The 18,735-nt window shown below is 38.2% G+C and overlaps 1 protein-coding gene across 7 annotated transcripts in view; it reads left to right on the top strand.

Annotated features, from left to right (window-relative positions):
• Positions 1-11,659, top strand: part of CDK13 (cyclin dependent kinase 13) — a 46,673-nt gene extending 35,014 nt beyond the window's left edge. For 2 of the 7 annotated variants that reach the window (XM_077786228.2, XM_085570433.1), the window contains exons 12-14: positions 1,902-2,053; positions 4,987-5,547; positions 6,581-11,659. In XM_077786228.2, coding sequence (XP_077642354.2) covers positions 1,902-2,053; positions 4,987-5,547; positions 6,581-7,437 — 1,570 coding nt within the window. In that variant the 3' untranslated portion in view covers positions 7,438-11,659. Of the gene's footprint in view, positions 1-1,901; positions 2,108-4,986; positions 5,548-6,580 lie in introns of all 7 variants that reach the window. The other 5 variants (XM_085570448.1, XM_085570442.1, XM_021546882.3 and 2 more) reach the window with 3 other exon arrangements.
• Positions 11,660-18,735: the final 7,076 nt, after the last annotated feature.

Here is an 18,735-nt window from a genome sequence, read left to right as displayed (position 1 = left end):
TACCTGACAGTTAAAGAGAAATACCATGAATTGTTTCATGAGGCAGATGAGAGCCTTGGTTTTACAGGCAGGAAAAATGAAATTGTGCAGGTTTGTTCCTATCAGTTTCTCTAGAGGAAGTGTATTGCAATGTCCTGTAGGATTTTTGCAGTGACTTTGCAGTCATTTTAATCAGTACAAGTCATATTGGAGCATGTTCTAAGGAAAACAATTAAAAGGTACTAGAGAATCTGCAGGTCTCATTCTTTCCTCAGTATAGCTGTCAGAACATAGAAATCTATGATACTGTTTGAGTAGGCAGCCTGTATTGACTTCTTTTTATCTAAGGATTTTTTAATCTAAGGGTTTTATTAAAATTCTTTTTAGAGTTAGCTGTTATATACACATGGTTGTTATACGGAATCACAGAATGGGTGAGGTGGGTAGGGACCACAGTTTGTCATCTGGTCCAGCTTCTGTCCTTAAGCAGGGTCATCCCAGAGCACATGGCACAGGATTGTGTCCAGATGGTTTTTGAGTATCACCAGTGAGGGAGACACTATAACCTCTCTGGGCAAACATTACTAATGTTCTGAAACATGAGCCAAAGAGGTTTCATTGCCTGACTATAACTATATCACTGTGTGAAAATCAGAAATGAGCAGTTTCAAGCTGCTTGCTGAAGTTTCAAAACCACTTGTACATGTAGCATGTAGCATTTTGAAGAAAGCGAATGGGAAGATCATCTTTTCTTCAGGGATGTGGTAATGCATTCATTCTAGAAACTGATACATGGAAATTCAAAACAAACTAGTCACTAGTGTCCTTTTAATAATTAGGAGGAACCACACTTAGTTCTGGCACACCACAGGAAAGTGTTAATTGTTCTCTTGAGAGACTGAAGTTCTGTTTTGGGAAGGAACAGCTGTTCATCCAAAGAAAGTGACATGCTGATTAGAAGGACCATAGGATACTTCTCACAATGAGTTCTTGCTTCCAATTGTTTTTCAGAAAATACTTGGCAGGTGAAGGGAGAGAATAAAGGAAACAGTTTTCATAATTGCCTTTTCAGTGTCTCTTGTCATTTGTCGGCTAATTTTTCCATGTTTCTGGATGACAGAATTGCTAAGACAGTTAATACATAATAGAAAAACATAAACCATTATTTTGACTGCCCAGCTCAATATTTCTGTGGGTCTTTGTGTTCCTCTGGAAATCAGAATTGAGATGCCTGCAGGGAGCTGTAATGGAAGGACAGAATTGGTGGCAGATAAGTTTAGTAGGAGAATCTTGCCTTTGCATTCATATGTCTTACATAGGATATCCCCTTGTTCTTCCTGGTATCCCAGGTTTGGTCGTGTCAAGTGATATTTATTCATGCAACTTATTTCTGCAACTTTTTCCTTCTTTTCTCCCTATTTTCTTGGTTGCCTGAGCTGTACACTATAAATACTAGATAGCCATGTCTGTTACTGTGGACAAGTACGTGACCTAATGACTCAGCAATACTTTTATAAGCAGACAGAAGGACCCTGAAAAAAAAATTTTCATATTATAACTTAGTTATTAGGTAGTATGCAAGTTGTATACTTCATAGCAACTGTGCAGTATTAGTTTTGAAGTTTTGAGTTACAAATAATACCAATAATTAGGAAAATAATTTTCATTTTAAGCTACTTTTACCCTTTTTCTGCCAGAAGGAGATGTGCTTCTGAAAGAGGCACTCAGTGAAGAGTTTTCAACCAGAAAAATCAGGTCTGAGATTTTGCTGGCTTTTGAACGTTTCCTGATGTATTTCTGGGTTCCAGTAGGTTCACCTTTCAGAAGTTACATTATGTATAATTTAAGTGTTTTTACCAGGATGATTAAAAAAAAAATTAGAAATAGGAATAAAACTGATTGTCTCCAATCATTCTTTGCAGCCTTCCTTTGTGGCAGGATTGCCATGAGCTGTGGAGTAAGAAACGCAGAAGACAGAAGCAGATGGGCATGACTGATGACTCTACAGCAGCTAAAGTCCCTAGGAAGGATCTGTCTCTAGGCATGGATGAGAGCAGAACCAACACCCCACAAGGCATGCAAACTTCTTCCCAACTCAAAACTCAGGGCAGCTCTAGTGTAGCACTTGGTCAGTAATATTTTCAGTTCTTATAATTACCTACTACTTGGATTGCACCTCTAGAAATCTGAGATGTTATTTGCAGAGTATTGGCATCTCCTGGATTCTTAAGGGAGGAACAGTATTGTAAGTCTAATCTTTCTTGCAAAAAATTTGCCTTTGCTTTTGGAAACGTAAGTGTTCCTTTCCAATTGTACTTAACATTTCAGCCTGGTCAGAGCAACTAATTTGCTTGCTCTGTATTTAGAGGGGATTTTAGCTCTTGCTAATCTATGATTCTTTCATAGTTCCACAAGCCAGTGGCTGTTTAAAGTTTCTCACAATCTCCATAGATGGTTGAGCTTTATTGGTATTGATAAACTGATCAGAAGACAGTTTAGAACAATTGTAATTTTAAATGGAACAGATTCCATCTGCATGTTATGTTAGTCTTCAGCTTTTCAGGTGTTGGGACTAAATCAAGTTGTAAAAAAATCCAACGACAGCAAAAAAAACTTAACACTAAAACTAACCCTCAGAAGCTGGTATCACATGAAGTATCTGCCTTTGTGAATTGCACTGCCAGTAATTCTGAAACTTTAACAAAGTATCTCACTTGAGACAAATTTTACAAATATAACAAAGTTATGGTTCCATTATGGAGGGAATTTGAGATACTCAGCAGTTAAGTGATAGTTCTTACAAAATATGTAGAAATACAAATAGTAACAACAATGAATAGATACCTGTAATTTTAATATTAGACTATTTTTGAATGTGCAAAATAAGCATAAATCCTATGGCACTGATAGAGGAATTCAGCTAAAAACCACAGTTTATGCATTCATAGCAGCTGACAATTCTATCATGTTGAATCAACCCTTAATTTAACAGTAGAGCAGAGCTCCAAGTATTCTGTTCAAAAATACATTGAAAGTAGTTATTTTGATCATACTTTATTGCACTTTATTGCCTTTTGCTCCATTCATCTGGTTTCTCACTGTAAACCAGTTGCAAGATTCTGCTAATCCATATGTTTAGGCTAAAGTTTTGGCAGCATTTTCAAGAGTGACTTTCTGTAATTTTTTCTCCCATCAATGAAACTACATTAGAAGTTTAAAGAGTCCAAAGGATAGTTATCTTTATGCTTTTATAACATAACAGCCTGATGAGAGACTACTATTAGTCATTAATAGTGACTAAGCAAAAAAACCGAAGCAAATAGACAAGGAATCATTCATACCTATATTGCTGTTTACCCAGATGTGCACAGAAAGATGTCTAGATTGAAAAGAAGACAATTTAATTTTCAGTGGCACATAGAGGCATTTCCTGTATTAAACAAAAACTTCTGGAAGCCATAATGCACCTTAGATAATATTATTAGTAAGACACATTATATAGTTCCATGACCAAATACATGCTTTGCCCAAAATTCAGCATTTGTTTCTAAGCATCCCAAAAGGAGAAGTTAAAAAGACATTGTATCAGTTGCTAATGTTCTGATTCATGAGTGGGGACCCCTGGTTATTGCATTTTGCAATTTAACAGGAACTGTTCAGAGCTCAATAATTTTGTTATGACAGATTTCCCAGAATAGTTTCCTGTTAGAATGAACTTAAAGCTAACCAAAGAGTATGGAATAGGTAGATTGGTTTCCCTGTTTGCCATTTTTCTGATGAATTTTCACCGAGAGTCTGATAGAAGTTTTTAATGTTGAGTGTACCATCCTCAGATGTGACAAAATCTTCCATTAATCACAACATCTGAGTAAGAGTCAGCATAAGGCATAAGAAATTGTGATTTTTTTTTTTGTATTGCTGAATAGAAGATGGATTATATCCATATAGATACAAAGCAGTTTTGAAGTCCCTGGATTCTGCTTAAGTCAGTTCCAAGTCCTCGTATCTTGCTGCACATCCATAAGTAGGCCTGTGGGTTTTGCAGCACTTTCCGGCCATGCTGTTCTTAAATCTTGCAAGGCAAATACTTAATATTTGTATTTGTTATGCATGGCTTCTAATCTGCTGTGAATTACTGTATTGGCAAGATAGCACAATGGCAAGGATAGAAGAGAAATGAATGTGTTTGTGCTGACCTGGGTTGAGAAAAATTCAGAGCTTAGCCAGCTTGCTCACACACTCATTTTCTAATTTTTAACTGCTTTCTTCTCTAAATCATTTGCTCATAGGGCACATTACAATCCATACTGCTTCACTTCTTTAAAAATAAATTGCCACAATGAATATCAAAGTAGTTTTTTAGCTTCAAACACCCAAACTTCCTTATTCATATTCCCTGCATCATCATAATCTGCTCTGATTTGTGGAAAACTCCATCTAATTGAATTAACTATATATTATCACATATTTCCGGCTACTGAGTGATTGACTTTTTCAAAGTCAGCATTGACTTTTGCATTTGTACTGTGAGCTCCTAGGCCACGTAGAGCCAGGTCACTTGGGCAGGTGTTAAAACCCAGATGCTGAATTAGAATGGGCTGGAATATGACTGGAAATGGATTTTGCAGATGGCTACTTTTTAACAAAGGGTTGCGATATGTCAAAGATAAGAAATTTTATGGGGATTGGAAGTCTTACAGCTGCCTGAAGCAGGTGGCCTTAAGCCCTAACTTAGTTATATTGTGGAAAATTGAGCTCTAGCTTGGTGTTTTTCCATCTGTCTAAGTGCATGTGTGCACCTCATGGAAGTCACTTTGGTTATGTCGGATCTTACTGTTCCATTTCCTATGGAAACTCCCCAAAGACAGTTAATATGTAAAAGCATTCCATTTCTGTGTTGTCCAAACCCATGCTTTGCCAGTTGTGTCAGCCATGCTACATTAATCTTCTTTTGAGTTTCTAAAATATGTTCTAAATAATACTTAAAAACACCTTTTTTGTCTTTAGCAAAAACAAGCACTGGACAGCAGTTAAACCAGAATGAAGTGGCAATCCTGCTAAACCTGCTACAGTCTAAAACAAGTGTTAGTTTGGCACAGTTTGCCCAAGTATTGAATATTAAGGTAAACCCAGAGACTCAACAGCAACTAAATAAAATAAATCTTCCTGCTGGAATTTTGTCAGCAGGTGAAAAACAGTCAGAACAGCAGCAGCAGCCGCCGCCGCCTCCGCCACCACCTCCAGAGCAGGAGCCCCTAAAACAGCCGATGGTCACGCAGCCCCCTGTGCCACCTGCTCAGCTGGGTCAGCCTAAAGTGGAGACTGATGCTGCCCAGGCAGCTGTGCAGAGTGCATTTGCTGTTCTGTTGTCTCAGTTAATAAAGGCTCAGCAAACAAAGCAAAAAGATTTTGTATTGGAGGAGAAGGAAAATGGATCAGGAAATGAAATGTCATTGCAACTCAGGCAGCCTCCAGAGCCTGCCACTCCTGTGTCTGTCAGCCGGGACGACGTGGAATCTCCGGCACCTGGCTACCCACATCTGATCAAGTCGTTATATATGTCTGCAGGTACTGAAGGCCTTTATTGCTAACTAGCACATACCTGGAGCACTGGGGATGTAATAGTTTGGGAATAGAGAATTAACGTGTTTGCCATATGAATCTGTGTGAGTATAGGAGATTAAATTGAATTGGTCACATTTTAAGTCTGGATCAGAGAATTTGTCTCTTAGTTTAACAGGCACTGTGCAGACAGAGCAAGCAATAACCACTCTAAGAGGTGCAAAAGTATTAGTGAGGAAACTGAACATTATTGTGGGGTAAAAAAAAAAAAGCACATTATTGTGTGTTTAGGTAAAGCTTATTTTGGTGAGACAGTATTTTCTTTTGGGTTCTAATGCTAACTAGAGCAGTTCCTTAGTGTCAAATTCAGTAGTTACCTGTAACTGTCACACACACATGGCTAAAGGTTTCCATTGAGGTATAGCAGTGGCTTCTGTGGTCTTCTCACAGTTTAGAGCTCTGTTCATATTTTGGCTTGCAAATTCAGGGTTATTATGGTGGTTGATACATTATTTTGTGGTGTTTGCAGCTGTTGAAAGAAATATTCTGAAGTGCTTTGGGAATGTTCCTGGAGGGTTTGGGGGGATTTTTTGAGAGGTGTGCTTTTTTTTGGTGTTTATTTTAAACCTTGAGTTTTGCTGTTCTTTGATAGGAGGGTGACCCTTTGTCCTGTGAGACTTCTGTCCATATCTGTGAATCTTTCTTGATCCTTTGAATTTTTAGTGTTTGTGTTGCTTGCATTTTGTCGTGGTTGGTTGCTTTTTCTGTGGGCTTTTTTAAGGAGCTTGTACTGTTTTTCTTTAACTGTCTGCTTGGTAATCTTACTTTAAGGAGTAACCTGCATTAGGCTCCTGAGGCAAATGAGCTGTTGCCAAATTTTGTCCAAAATAATCAGCATAACTACTGACAAATTAAACTGATAAATTCATTAGAATTGAAGTTAACAAACCTCTATGTTTTTCCAGGAAGGAGTCCTTTTCTTTCTGGTCCTGTTACTTGTATACTTTTATTCCAGAGCTCTTCTTTTTCATCTTCTTAGGTCAAGAGGATTTGGTTAGGCAGTCTGAGATGAGGCTTCTGAACCGAACACCTGAGCAGGAGCGCCCTCGGATCCTGCCTCCGGACCAGCGTCCTCCTGAGCCACCGGAGCCTCCACCGCTCACTGATGAAGACCTTGATTATCGGACAGAGAATCAGCATTTGCCTATAAGTAACTCTTCAGGAACAGATCCTCATGCAGGAGTGAAAGCAGCTCTTTTGCAGCTGCTGGCTCAGCATCAAGCTCAGGCAACAACAGAGGAGCCAGTACAAACAAGTGTGGATTATCAGGCTAGAGACTCCTATGTAACAGGCCCAGACTACAAGGATAACTTTGGATCATCATCCTTCTCATCTGCCTGTTATAGCACTAGCGATGGAATAGGAAGCGGATCATCAGGAGTATTAGAAAGGAGGAGTTTCCTTGGAAACTCAGATATTCAGTCTTTGGATAACTACAGTACTGCTTCATCTCACTCTGGTGCTGCCCCTCCTCCATCAGCCTTTCCAGAATCCTTTCCCAGCTCAGTAACTGGTTACAGAGACATTTACCTCAATGCTGGCCCCATGCTCTTCAGTGGAGATAAAGACCATAGGTTTGAATACAGTCATGGCCCAATCCCAGTTTTAGGGAGCAGCAGTGATGCTTCCACAGGGCCAGAGAGTGCACACTCTTTGCCCACAAAGATGCACAACTATAGCTATGGAAGTAATTTACAGGAAAATCCCACTGGCATCAACCACATGCATGGACAGACTTGGACTTCTCCTGCCCAAGGACCTGGCTATTCCCAAGGATACAGGGGACACATTAGCACATCTGCAGTGAGAGGGCGAGGCAGAGGATTACCATATTGAGTATCTGTTTTTCCTCAGGCACATCATTTTTATCTGGAAAAACTTCTTTTTCTCCCCTAGCTGCAATTTAAAGCAGCAGTTCAACAGACTTGAATAATGTTAATTCAACAGCTTTATTTTTATGTGGAAAAGGGTCTTGCATACAGTAGAAAAAAATTTAAAAATGCTTACAACTCATGCTGTCTAAAAACTAGATGACTTGATTGTACATGTTCACAAACTCTAGTTCTGACTTTTATTTTGTATTTTGGCAGTTTTAAGTGGATGCTAAATTTAGGGACATCAGCTTTTTATGGCACTCTTTCAGATCTTCTGAACTATGCACATTTGTGCTTTTTTTGTAAGTTTGGACCAACTTTTATGTAAAAAGAATGAAATTTTACAACAATCAAAGCAGGGCACTGATTTATTTGGTATTTTTCTTTTTACAGAACTACTTTTAGTCAAAGGTCACTGTCAGTCTTTGCACTGCTTTCAGTGTTATTGTGGAAGGTGTACTTCGTGCTCATTTCAGATAATAAAACAAAACCTTTCTCTTGATGCAAAATTTTATAAATATTTGGTCAACTTTTTTTTTTTTTCCAAGAAAAAAAAGGGTGTTCTGGTAAAATGTTCTCTCCATCTCCCACGCTTGTTTGTATAAAAACTGTTTTACTTGAATGGTAAGTGCCTTAACATGTAAGCTTAAGGTCTGCAAAAATTTGGAAGTACTTCATAGGTCGCTGTGAACATAATGCCTAAACCTAGGTAATTAAAAAGAGAATTCAGATAATAATAAGAAACTCAAGCAGGTCATAATCTTGTGGTGTTTATTCACATGGGCCAGTTACTTAGAGACCTGATTTTACCTAGATAAAATTGTAATTTCCAATTTGAACTTCATGAGAAACGTTGAAAGTGAGGAGAAGAATGAAAAGTGTAGTGTTTCCTCAGCTCCCTGTTGGCGTTGTATTAAGTGTTTTAGTTCCTCTGCCAAATGAACTATACTTTATATGTCCTTACCAAGTGATGAAATAGTTTTTTCCTCTTAAATGTCAACAGCAGTGATTTCTTTACTTTGTGTTAAAAGCTGACACTGTTTGTCTTTTTACCCCAAGTACTGCATTGTAGGAAGTAACCAAAGGAAAAATTACCAGTATTTAAAGCAATGACAAAATGTTTGACACTAGTTGTAATTCGCTGTAAACTTGTGATTGTGCCAATTAATTGATTTTATATCTGCTATCCACAGAACATTTTAATATTGGAATTGAGTGTCTCGGAACAACTAGGATTATTATAGTTAAAACTCCCAAGAGCCACTCCTCATACTAATTACAACTTCGAGCATGGTTTCTTTTTTTTTGTTTCCTCTGACAACAAGTAGTCTCCTGCAAAGAGGAGGTATGGTTGTATTTTGCCTGTACATAAAAAGATGTCTTGAAGCCCATATTGGAAACAATTTTCCAACTGATTATCCAGTTGACAAATCGGTACCTTATGTAATTGAGTGTTTAAAAACTACTTTTTAAAAAGTAAAATTTCTACTTACACAAATGTCTTGTCAATGACTTTTTGGATTTTCAGAATAGAAGCCAAAGCTGTTGTTGTTTAGTTTTAATTGAAAATCCTGACTCATATATGGCTAATTCCCACACTGTAGAGCATGGAGAAACTCTTTTCGCTAACTCTGTGTGGTGTCTGAGGATCTGGCAGATGAGGAATGGAAAGAGTCCTGCTGCTTACACTGTCCCGAGGTCTGGCAGTTGCCCTCACTAGACGCAGTAGGAAATCCTGCCACCTGAAAATAAAAGTGGCCAGGACCAATTTTAAAGTGGCCAGGTCAGAAACAAATACTTACAACCTGAATAGCCTGTGCTTAAAAAAGGCAAAAACTTCATGGCATTCATGACAGTGCACTGGACTGTTTTTTTTCCTTGAGTAAGGACATCCCCATAGCATTTTTCTGCTAGTAAAATTTTAAAGACAAAATCCATTAGTGTCTTTTAGATATGGACAGTGTCAGCTAAGGCTCTTTGTTTACTAATCTTTAAAAAAACCCAGACCCACAAATATACACACAGATTGCTGCTTTGCTTTTTTGCTTTTTTTTCCTAGACTAAAGCTTTCAAAGCTTATATGCACTTAATTTTGCTAAAGATGTGCAGTCTGGGGTTACCCACCTGCACTTCAAGTATAACTGCAGACTGTAGTTGGCTAAAAACACAGGTAAATTCAAACTGAAAATAGATCTCGGAGAACTAAATTAATTGACTTGCAATACAAAAATACAAGGAAGAAGTTGTGTCTCCTACCTTCCCTTTTGGATGTAATTTTTCAAGTCATTTAGTTAGCTTCATTCAGTGTAGAGAAGTTGGTCCCCTCTGCATCTGTAAATGAGTGTGCAGTTTGCTTATGGGCTGGTAGTACTTTCAGATATTGTTCTACCAAAATGGATTTCAGTCTTTGGCCGTGAAAAAAAACCCAACAGCCCCAGCACAAGTAATCTTGACTTTCAGGAGAGAGAAGGTGCAGAAATTGACTTCCAGAAACAAAAACTGTATGCTGTACCAGATGAATACAATGTACAATGACATTTCCCCAGTTTAAGGATTACTAGCCTGTGACTTTGAACACTGTATTTGCCTGGGACAACAGTGTTGGGATAATTTGAAGAGAAAGTTAATGTATTTCTATATGTGATAACTCTAAAAAGATTGCCGTCTCTGCTATCTAGGGAATCTTGGCTCTTTGCTGACACCTTTCCTCCTGGGCTGTCGCAAGTGTAGAGCTCTGCCCTTGAGGGTGTGGCAGGAGGATTGGTGCCTGCAGCCATTCTCCCCTCTGCTGGAACTGTATCTGGGCAGGTTAGCAGCTAGGGATCTGCCTGGATCTAAGTATAGTAGGTCCACATTCATTTGTACTGGACCTGTGTACTATCTGTCAACATTTCTTTTGAATTCAATCACATGATGAGGTGCTTATGGCAGCATTTTACCCTTATGTGTGAACTCCACTCAGCAGAGTCTGTACTAGTTTGGCATTTTACATTATGTGGCTCTTGCATTTTTGATGCAGTAGTAGACATTCTGAAAACAGCGTTACTTTTCTTTGGAGCCGTGGCTTTTATTACTTTCTTCCTCATTCCTTTGGGTTTATGTTTTCTGTGCTGCAATTCCAAAGTGAGCTACAGAGACCTGGATACCACATCAAAAAGTAAGTGTTGTGTGTTCGTATTTCTAAATAAATGTAGTGAAATACTGTAATAATGGACTATCAAATAGCAAGTACTTCATTATTGATATTAAGTCGTCTTTAGCCATACCAAGAGGAAGAAAGCAAGTACAACTGGACTGCACATGACCATGACTTAAAAGACTTAAGACTATTATTATGCTTAGATTCAGCCAAAGGAAAAGGAAACCACTTTTAATGGATCACTAGTTGTCGTTATCCTGAACAGAATGAGCAGTGCTAGGGAAGAGCTATAAAAATACTTGTATCCTTAAATGCTATTTTAATTTCTTGGAAAAATAATTTTAAAATAGCAAACTTCTATATTTTCTTGTGTTTTTATGAAATGTGGTCTCTTAAATTTTCTCCATCCCACAGTAATGTCAGGTGCTTTCTAGAAGCAGAGGCACTAAGTGCCGTGTTTTTAGTTCTTACGGTTTTGCGCGCTCTTCTCCTTTTGCTTTCAGTTTTGGTGAAGTTTACAGTTGGATGAGTTGAATAGATAACTGTGTGGTAAAAACTGAAGTAACACAGGATACCTCTTGTCTGCAGGCAAATTAGATCTTGGACCATGAATTCTCTTTCTGAGAGAGAAGAATGTCAGACGTACTACTTGCATTCTTTTAATTAATAAAACATGCAAGTGTTTTACATACAACATTTCTCCAGTCTGTTCTGTTATTTTGGTTTTTACATGAGGAAATTTTGGCTATTACCCTTCTTGAGAGTTTTGGGATGTTCTGTATTTGCAGAATATGTAATGAAATTAAGGAATCACCAGAAAATTTATTTGAAATCTATATTTAAAAATAAAATTACCTTGGGTTGACTTAAAATCAAATTAACTTGCTTATCAGGGTGAAGAAACTTTATTGCAGGAGTTATTTCGAGACAACTTAATTTAAAATAAATTGTTATGCTTCAGCTTGCTTACTCTTTGTTATTTTAAGCCATTTGTATATAAAATGTATTGTGCGGCCTGTAAATAAAATACATGAAAATTGAAGTATTTCCTTGGTTTCCCTCTCTGATTGTCAAATGGTATTTCAAAAGAACATTGGGTTAAACTGAGAGTGTTTTCAGTGTATTAAAATTCTGCAAGTTATTAATAAAACTCATTTACTGCTCCAGTTGTGTTTCAAAGGAGCCCTGCAGGGCCTGGCACTGTGAGCCTTTGCTGGAGTGTGGATGATGTGGGAGCAAAGGCGCAGCAGAGCATCCCTTCAAGCACTGATGGTGCCTCAAGAGCAGCTGAGTGCTGGGACGTGCGTGTGGGACAGGGGCTTTGCCAGCTGAGAAGCTGCTCCTTCAGCACCTGTCAGCTGCTCAGGATGGTGGCAATAGACAACACGATGTTTTTTCTTTGCAGTGTCCAAGCCGAGGTGAAGTGAATATTCTCCACTGCTGTCTCTTTAAAAAGGATGCTGTGCCTGTTAGAAGCAATGGGAAGTCAAACCCAAAGAACCAGGTATTTTCAGTGTCTGATGAGACACTGTGAACTGAGCCTGGCTTAAGCAACCGTGCTTTGCATGCCTGAGGCTTTTCTTGGTTACTGTATTATCTAATGAAGCCTTTTGAATCTTTCAATAAATGTTATACCTCATCCAAAAATATGGCACTTGCTGTTAACTTCAGTTCTTTTAAACTTGAGGTTGGGCAGAGTGTTGCTTCATCTTTTGTCAGTGAAAGGTCAATAGATGAACAGTGAAAATGCAGTTGGAAGTTACAGGGGCCAGCAGCAGTTACATATGTGTCGTTTGACATTAGGCTGACAAGATGGGTAACTGCAGCCCAAAACACCTCACTCTGGAAACAATATTTTGGTGACAGCTACAGTTAAAGCCTGACCTTCAGTTCTGGTGACAAGCTCAGGCTGTATTTCACAGGGTGTTGACTTGCATGTAGTGGATCTGGCATTTGTGTGTAACCAATTCTAGTTGTCTGCTCAGTTTTTCTCATGACAGGTGCTATTCCAACTCATAACAAAATTGGCTCTGGTTTATGTTGGAGCATGAACCTGGAATTATTTGAGAATGGTGCGGCATCTCTGTCATTGAGCTCTGACTGCCTTATGGGTAGCCAGCTGTGCAGTAAGGTACCAGTAATAATGCCAGTGGGATCTGCGTGTCAGTTGATATCCTCAGCTGCAAATAGCATCGAGTGAAAGAGGAGATACACAAGTAACTGCAGAACAGCCTTTAGCAACACTGAGTAAGGAATGGGTCTTTGAAATTGGTGGCAAGAGAGGAAACCAGTCCTGTTGTCAAAGCCATGAATTATCGCCTTGCTAGCTTTTAAAGAACAACACAGTTTTGCAGAAATTTATTTTAAATTACCTGAACCAGGATTAGGTTGCTTCTATGTTTAAGGAATGCCTATAAAACCTGACAGGCCATCTGGATGAACAGGATTAGAGCTACCAAACTCCCCCACCATGTGGAAGAAAATCAAAGTTGGAGCATTTTGCAGTTGCAGTAAACATGGGCAGAGAACTTCATTTGACAAATGTGGGTAACTTGCTTTTGCCAGTCAACTGCATTTACCTTGATGGAGCTTGAGGGTTTTGCTTTTAAAGTTGTTTATTTGTTATGGCTGCTTATTTTGGGCTTTTTTTATTGCCTATGGAGGGAAGACACAGTCAGAGGAACTTATGTTTTCTTTGTCTTCAGTTAGAGCAGCCCTTGCCAATAGGCAATATTTGGATCACTTCACACAGCACAGCTTATTCCTCCAAGGTAACTTGAGGGAATGTGTGGCTAGTATTTGACTTGTGCAGATGTCTCTCTGCTGTACTCCCTCCTGCGTGCTAGGCTGTGGTATTAATCGCTAAAGGGCATAGCTGGAAGCAAGTGTTTAATGTCTAACACAGGTAGACATTACTGCACATTTTTCTTTCCTCCTGCAAGTTCTTTTCAGACCTGTTTTACAAATGTGTAAAGCACATCAGGAGGTTTCATCATGGGGACCAGCACACACTCTACAGCCTTTTGAGGATCATGAATTTGCCCAGGTGGCCGTGGTCAAGAAGCACTGATGTCTGCTTGCCCTGCCTTTGGGAGCCTCTCAGAGCACCAATGCCCTAAGAGCTGCCGGTATGACTTTCTCTCCTTGCTCTGTCTTCACGTCACCCTGAGAAAGGAATGGGCTGCACAGAGAACTGAACAGAAGCCTGACTTGAGGAGGTGATTTTCCCTGAACACAAGTAAGGAAGAGATCATTACTTTTTTGTTTTCATTCTCCTTTATCCTTACCAACTGCAAAAAGGATCTACAGGAATGGTTTCAAGCAAGACCTGGTTTGGTAGTGTTTTGTTTTGTTGGTTTTTTTGTTTGTTTTAAATTTTCTGTTTTTCTTTACTGGTATTGCCCTTCAAAGAGTGTTTGGGTGTTAGAAACTACCTGAAAATCAATGTAGAATTGACAAACTGGGACTTCTGCTAACCCGGTAGCAAAAAATACATGGAAGTTACAGAAGATGAGCAGGCCATTCCCTGCCTTCCTGCACTAGAGCTAGAATTAAAACATATCCCCACACTGGAAATCAAAGGATGATATGCACAGCAGACAAAAACAGCAGCCAAAGTACCCATATTGCAGTCCTGTAACCCTTCCTGCCCCACAAATACTCTTGAAAACTCATGTCATCCCTAGGCTGGAATCCCTGCCCTCAGGACAAGGAAGGCAGTGGATGTTCTGACTGCACAGGAACTTTCCTGCTTTCTTTGCAGAACAAAGACTAATTCTGAGCATTTTTTTAATCCCATTTTTTATAAAAATTGTTTCTGAGGGGGAGGAGGTAGGGAATGGACTAAGAACTACAGATGCCATGGGAAATGAACAGGAATCTATTATGGCTGTATATGAGTAGTAAATAATAGTTCAAAACTTACCTGCAGATGGTTTGGCAATTCCACATCAGGAAAGTATTACTCTAAACTGGAAGATTTTAGAACCTATACACATTTTTCTTTCTCCCTAGACTGCTTCTTGTTATGGATTACAGATCCTGCTGTGAGACTTCCAAGCAAGCTTATATGATTATGCAAGACAGTGAAACAAGACATGCAGGTAGTAGTAACAATTTTTATTTGCAAATGGTACTTGCTGTGACAATGCTGCCTTTTGGGGATAACGGTAAAACAGCCAACAAATTCAAGAGAACTTTGCAGACCTGTTCTATCAGAAATTCAACCTTATTTCAGCTTTTAGCATCAGGTGAATTGCACATGACCTTCTCCTGGGATACTCCAGTTTGGGTTTGGGTATTTCTTGCTAATATCAACTGTTAGAACGCAAATAGTTTCTTTGTATCTGGTGAAACATTCTGCATGCCTTATTTAAGTGTCTGTTATTTGTTGCTACCTTGCAACATCTTCCATTAGTTTTTTTTTTTTTGTTTTTTTCTCTTTTTCACTGCTCAGTCCTGTATTAAGATTTCAGTATTATGGGGCTTTTGTATTGTAAAAACTATTACACAATGCCCTTCATTATAGGAAACTGTAAATCCAAGCACTGAATAAGTATTTCCATCAATGGTATTGGATTATTTGAGATGCAGTCCCGATATGAGGCTTCTTCCTATCTTGACTAAAGTGTGCTTCTGTCTAAATATGTCATCCATATGACGTGTTTGTGGTGGCAAAAGCAGAAGGGGAGTAAGGAGCATCCAACAGTACTAAATATGGTCACTGTGGTTCATAATAAAATAAGGGAGCTGGTCATTTAAATTTAAGTGAAATCATCAATTTCCTCTACAGAATTTGGAAGAAAAATGCTATGAGAATGAGAGGGATCAGTTATATTGAGTAAATAAAAATAAAAATGTTTAAAACCTTCTGACAATGTAAGAGGCTGCAGCTAATAGGAAGAAGTCAGGATTCAAATGCAGAATCGAAAGAGCATCAAATATAAATGCTTCACCGATACTCAATTTGAGGGAATCTATTTCTTGTGTTTTAAGTGTGATGGATATTTAAAACAGCTCCTGCTATAGGAAATGGTGATAACTGACCAAGTTTCTACACAATGCAGAGACAACAGCTTGTCAAGACAATATTAATGTGAAAAATGCAAAAGCACTTGCTTTGCTGTACAGAGTGTTTAACGGGACATGGGCTCCACCCTCTCCAAGAAACCATTTGCTTGTGTAATGCCTTGACAAGTCATATAACTCAGCTGAAGAATTTCACAGGACAGGAGAGAGAACACATCCACAGCAAGATTATTAAATTTGTCATCACATAAACAGACCCAACAAGTGGGATTCAATTTCTTATTGGTAGGATGCTCCAAAGTGCACTGGGAAAGCTGGCAGCTCCTACTGTTCTTCAGAGCAGTTCTAAAACTGTTCCTAAATGGGAAGGCAAAAGCTGCCCCAAGCTGTCGCTTAGCACTCTGTAGGTAGTAATAAAAAGCAAGAAATCAGGTTTGTAACACTTATACCCGCTGGGTTTTACAAAGCATCATCTACATCATGTGAAGTATTACATAGTGCTCGAATATAAATTCAGCATTTGCATAGCTTGACCACTACTAGAAATGCATTAACAGTTTTAGGCTTAATTTTCTGTAGCTTTTAAAAAATAAAATGCATAAAAATACTTATAATTATGGCGACAGGTCTATGCTTTAGAAAGTGATAATGTCACTTAAAGCTCCTGTCCAAAAAGACTCCCCAACCAAAAAACCCTTCAAGATCTGTAACCCCAACTCTGGAAATAAATTTGTGGATTATTTTTCTGTTCTGAAGCATGGAAAGTTTATTACAATACATTTTATAATACTGTCACAATTGGCTTTCTGACTCATTAATCTGGAAAGCTGAACAGGAGATTGAGAGAGCAGGTGCTGCACCAGATTAAGCATCAATCCGTTATGAAGATACTGGTCATTAAAAAAAAAAAGGTCCTGTTAAATTAATGCCTAGTGAGCTAAACACTGATTTGCTCCATGATAATTGCTTGAGAATCTTCCACTGGAAGGGGCTGTGCTTCTGATAACAGCATAAATAATTTCCATATGCAGTGAAATTCAATAGAGTAAATATTTCTTTTCTAAGGAGATTGTGACCTCCATTGCTATGGTGTTGTGAATGAAAACTTAAAATTATTATCTTAGGATGAAATTGTTCCTGATGTCAATGCAGATTTAAGTTCAGACTAAGGATGAAAACCAGAACTCCTGTTAACTTCAGCCGGGATTTCCATTTAATTCTCCAGTGTCAGAATTTCCCTTTTAAATAATGTTGGGGGTTTTTAATAAAACCACCTTCCATTAAAAAATTATGTATAATCCTTCCATTAAAAAATTATGTATAATTTGGCATACATATTTTGGCCATGGAAGACTCTCTCCTGGGAGAGAGTGAAGCACACAAGCATGTAGGTTATCAAAGAAATAATGGAAATTCTCATCTGTTCCAAGTCCTTGAATGTTTAGTCTTTTGTTAAGAGCACTGTTTCTGAGTCTATTTTTATTCTCTACAGTTGATTTGAAAAGTGCTTGAGGAAAGTAAGGAGTTTTTTTCAGAGCTCTATCAGAATTTGGAACATTTAATTAACAGTTATAGCAGAGAGTGAGAGAGAGGCTCACAGAATTAAACAGCTACCATGTATCATTACCATGTGTTGGAAAGCATGGCTGACTTTCTACTGGCATCCCTCTTCCCAGGTAAGCAATGCATTTGAAACTTGATCTGAAAATGTTATTGATTAGGGAATGCAATAGGGAGGGCAGAAAACACCAGTTTCTCTTCTGCCACCAAACAATTATAATGCTTAAGAAAGACATCTCTTGCTATTAATTAATTTTCCCATATGCAAAATGTTGGACTAATAATGTTATCCCCTTTGAAGACTGATTCGATGCTTAATGAAAAACAATTAATTTGTTGGCTTAGCTTTATATTTAAGGCAATGTTTACATCTGTAAGGTGAATTTTTGTTTAGCAAGATATAGGGATTAAAGCTCTACACCTGTGAATCATTGTTCCCCTATTTGCTCAAGTCTTCCACATTTGCCTGTCTGAAGTAACAGAGAGGCAAAGTTAAAAGATGAGCTCTGATTTCTGAATCAGATATAAAGAGGTTGTTTGTACCTCCAAAGAGAAGCACAAGAGATGGAGAGACTTCCACTAAAATACCAGACTTTGCCTAGAAAACTTTTTTTAAAGATATCAACTCTAGTTTAATGGCCTTCTTACCATAAGCTTATTGTACTTCACAATTTCCTTTACACACTTAGGTTATATAAAAGTTTTGTCCACTTTTTATATGAAAAATAAATTTGGTTTGATACTATTTTCAGACAGAATGAATTGTATTATTAACTTCAAAGTTTAACAAAACTTGTAGCCAAAAGGTTCATGAAATATGTATGAGCCCCAGCACTTCATCTGCCTTTTTATTGGATGAAGGCATGGAGGGCTGGTGACTGTAAGTGGTCTGGTCTGGAACTCCCTCTGGGATTCTTTCTATCCTTATGAATTTAAAATAAGGATGAAGTGACAAGCAGATGTCAGTGTTTACATGATTCCAGAACAGACTTCTCTGGAGAGGAGAGGGAAATTCCAAGAAAAAGCTGTGAATTAACTCTTTCTGCCTGGGATACCATAAAGGCAAATCTTTAAATATTAAGTGTCCTTTTTGTGGTTTAAACAAAAGTGGTGGTTTTACATGGGAGTTGCCAGATGAGGTTCAGACATAACATTGTGCAGAATTTCACACTATATACTTCTTTCTACCACCAACTGTTGGACAGTGAGATTTGGGAATTTGACCAGAATCCATGTGGTATTTCTTATTAGTAAAAAGTATATTTCACTTACTGCTTTAGTTTATGGGTTCTGAAAAGGTCTGTATCCCATACCTCTTCATAACTAGAATCATCCAAGTTATTAATTTCACTCACTCTTTGGAACTCAATATGTAGAGATATTACTAGAAACTTTAAAACAAATTTTTATTTACCATTTTGAAAGATCCTTAAAACTTGCAACTAGTAAAAAGAAATAACAGTAACCAAAAATTCACCAGGATCTCAGAACAAAAATAATGAAGCAGGAGTGTGAAAACTGCAGGCAGAAAAA

The sequence above is a fragment of the Lonchura striata genome, chromosome 2, assembly GCF_050655825.1.
Source record: "Lonchura striata isolate lonStrDom1 chromosome 2, ASM5065582v1, whole genome shotgun sequence".
Lineage (NCBI taxonomy): Eukaryota > Metazoa > Chordata > Aves > Passeriformes > Estrildidae > Lonchura > Lonchura striata.
The sequence above is the reverse complement of the archived record's forward strand: the minus strand, read 5'-3'. Positions and strand labels throughout refer to the sequence as shown.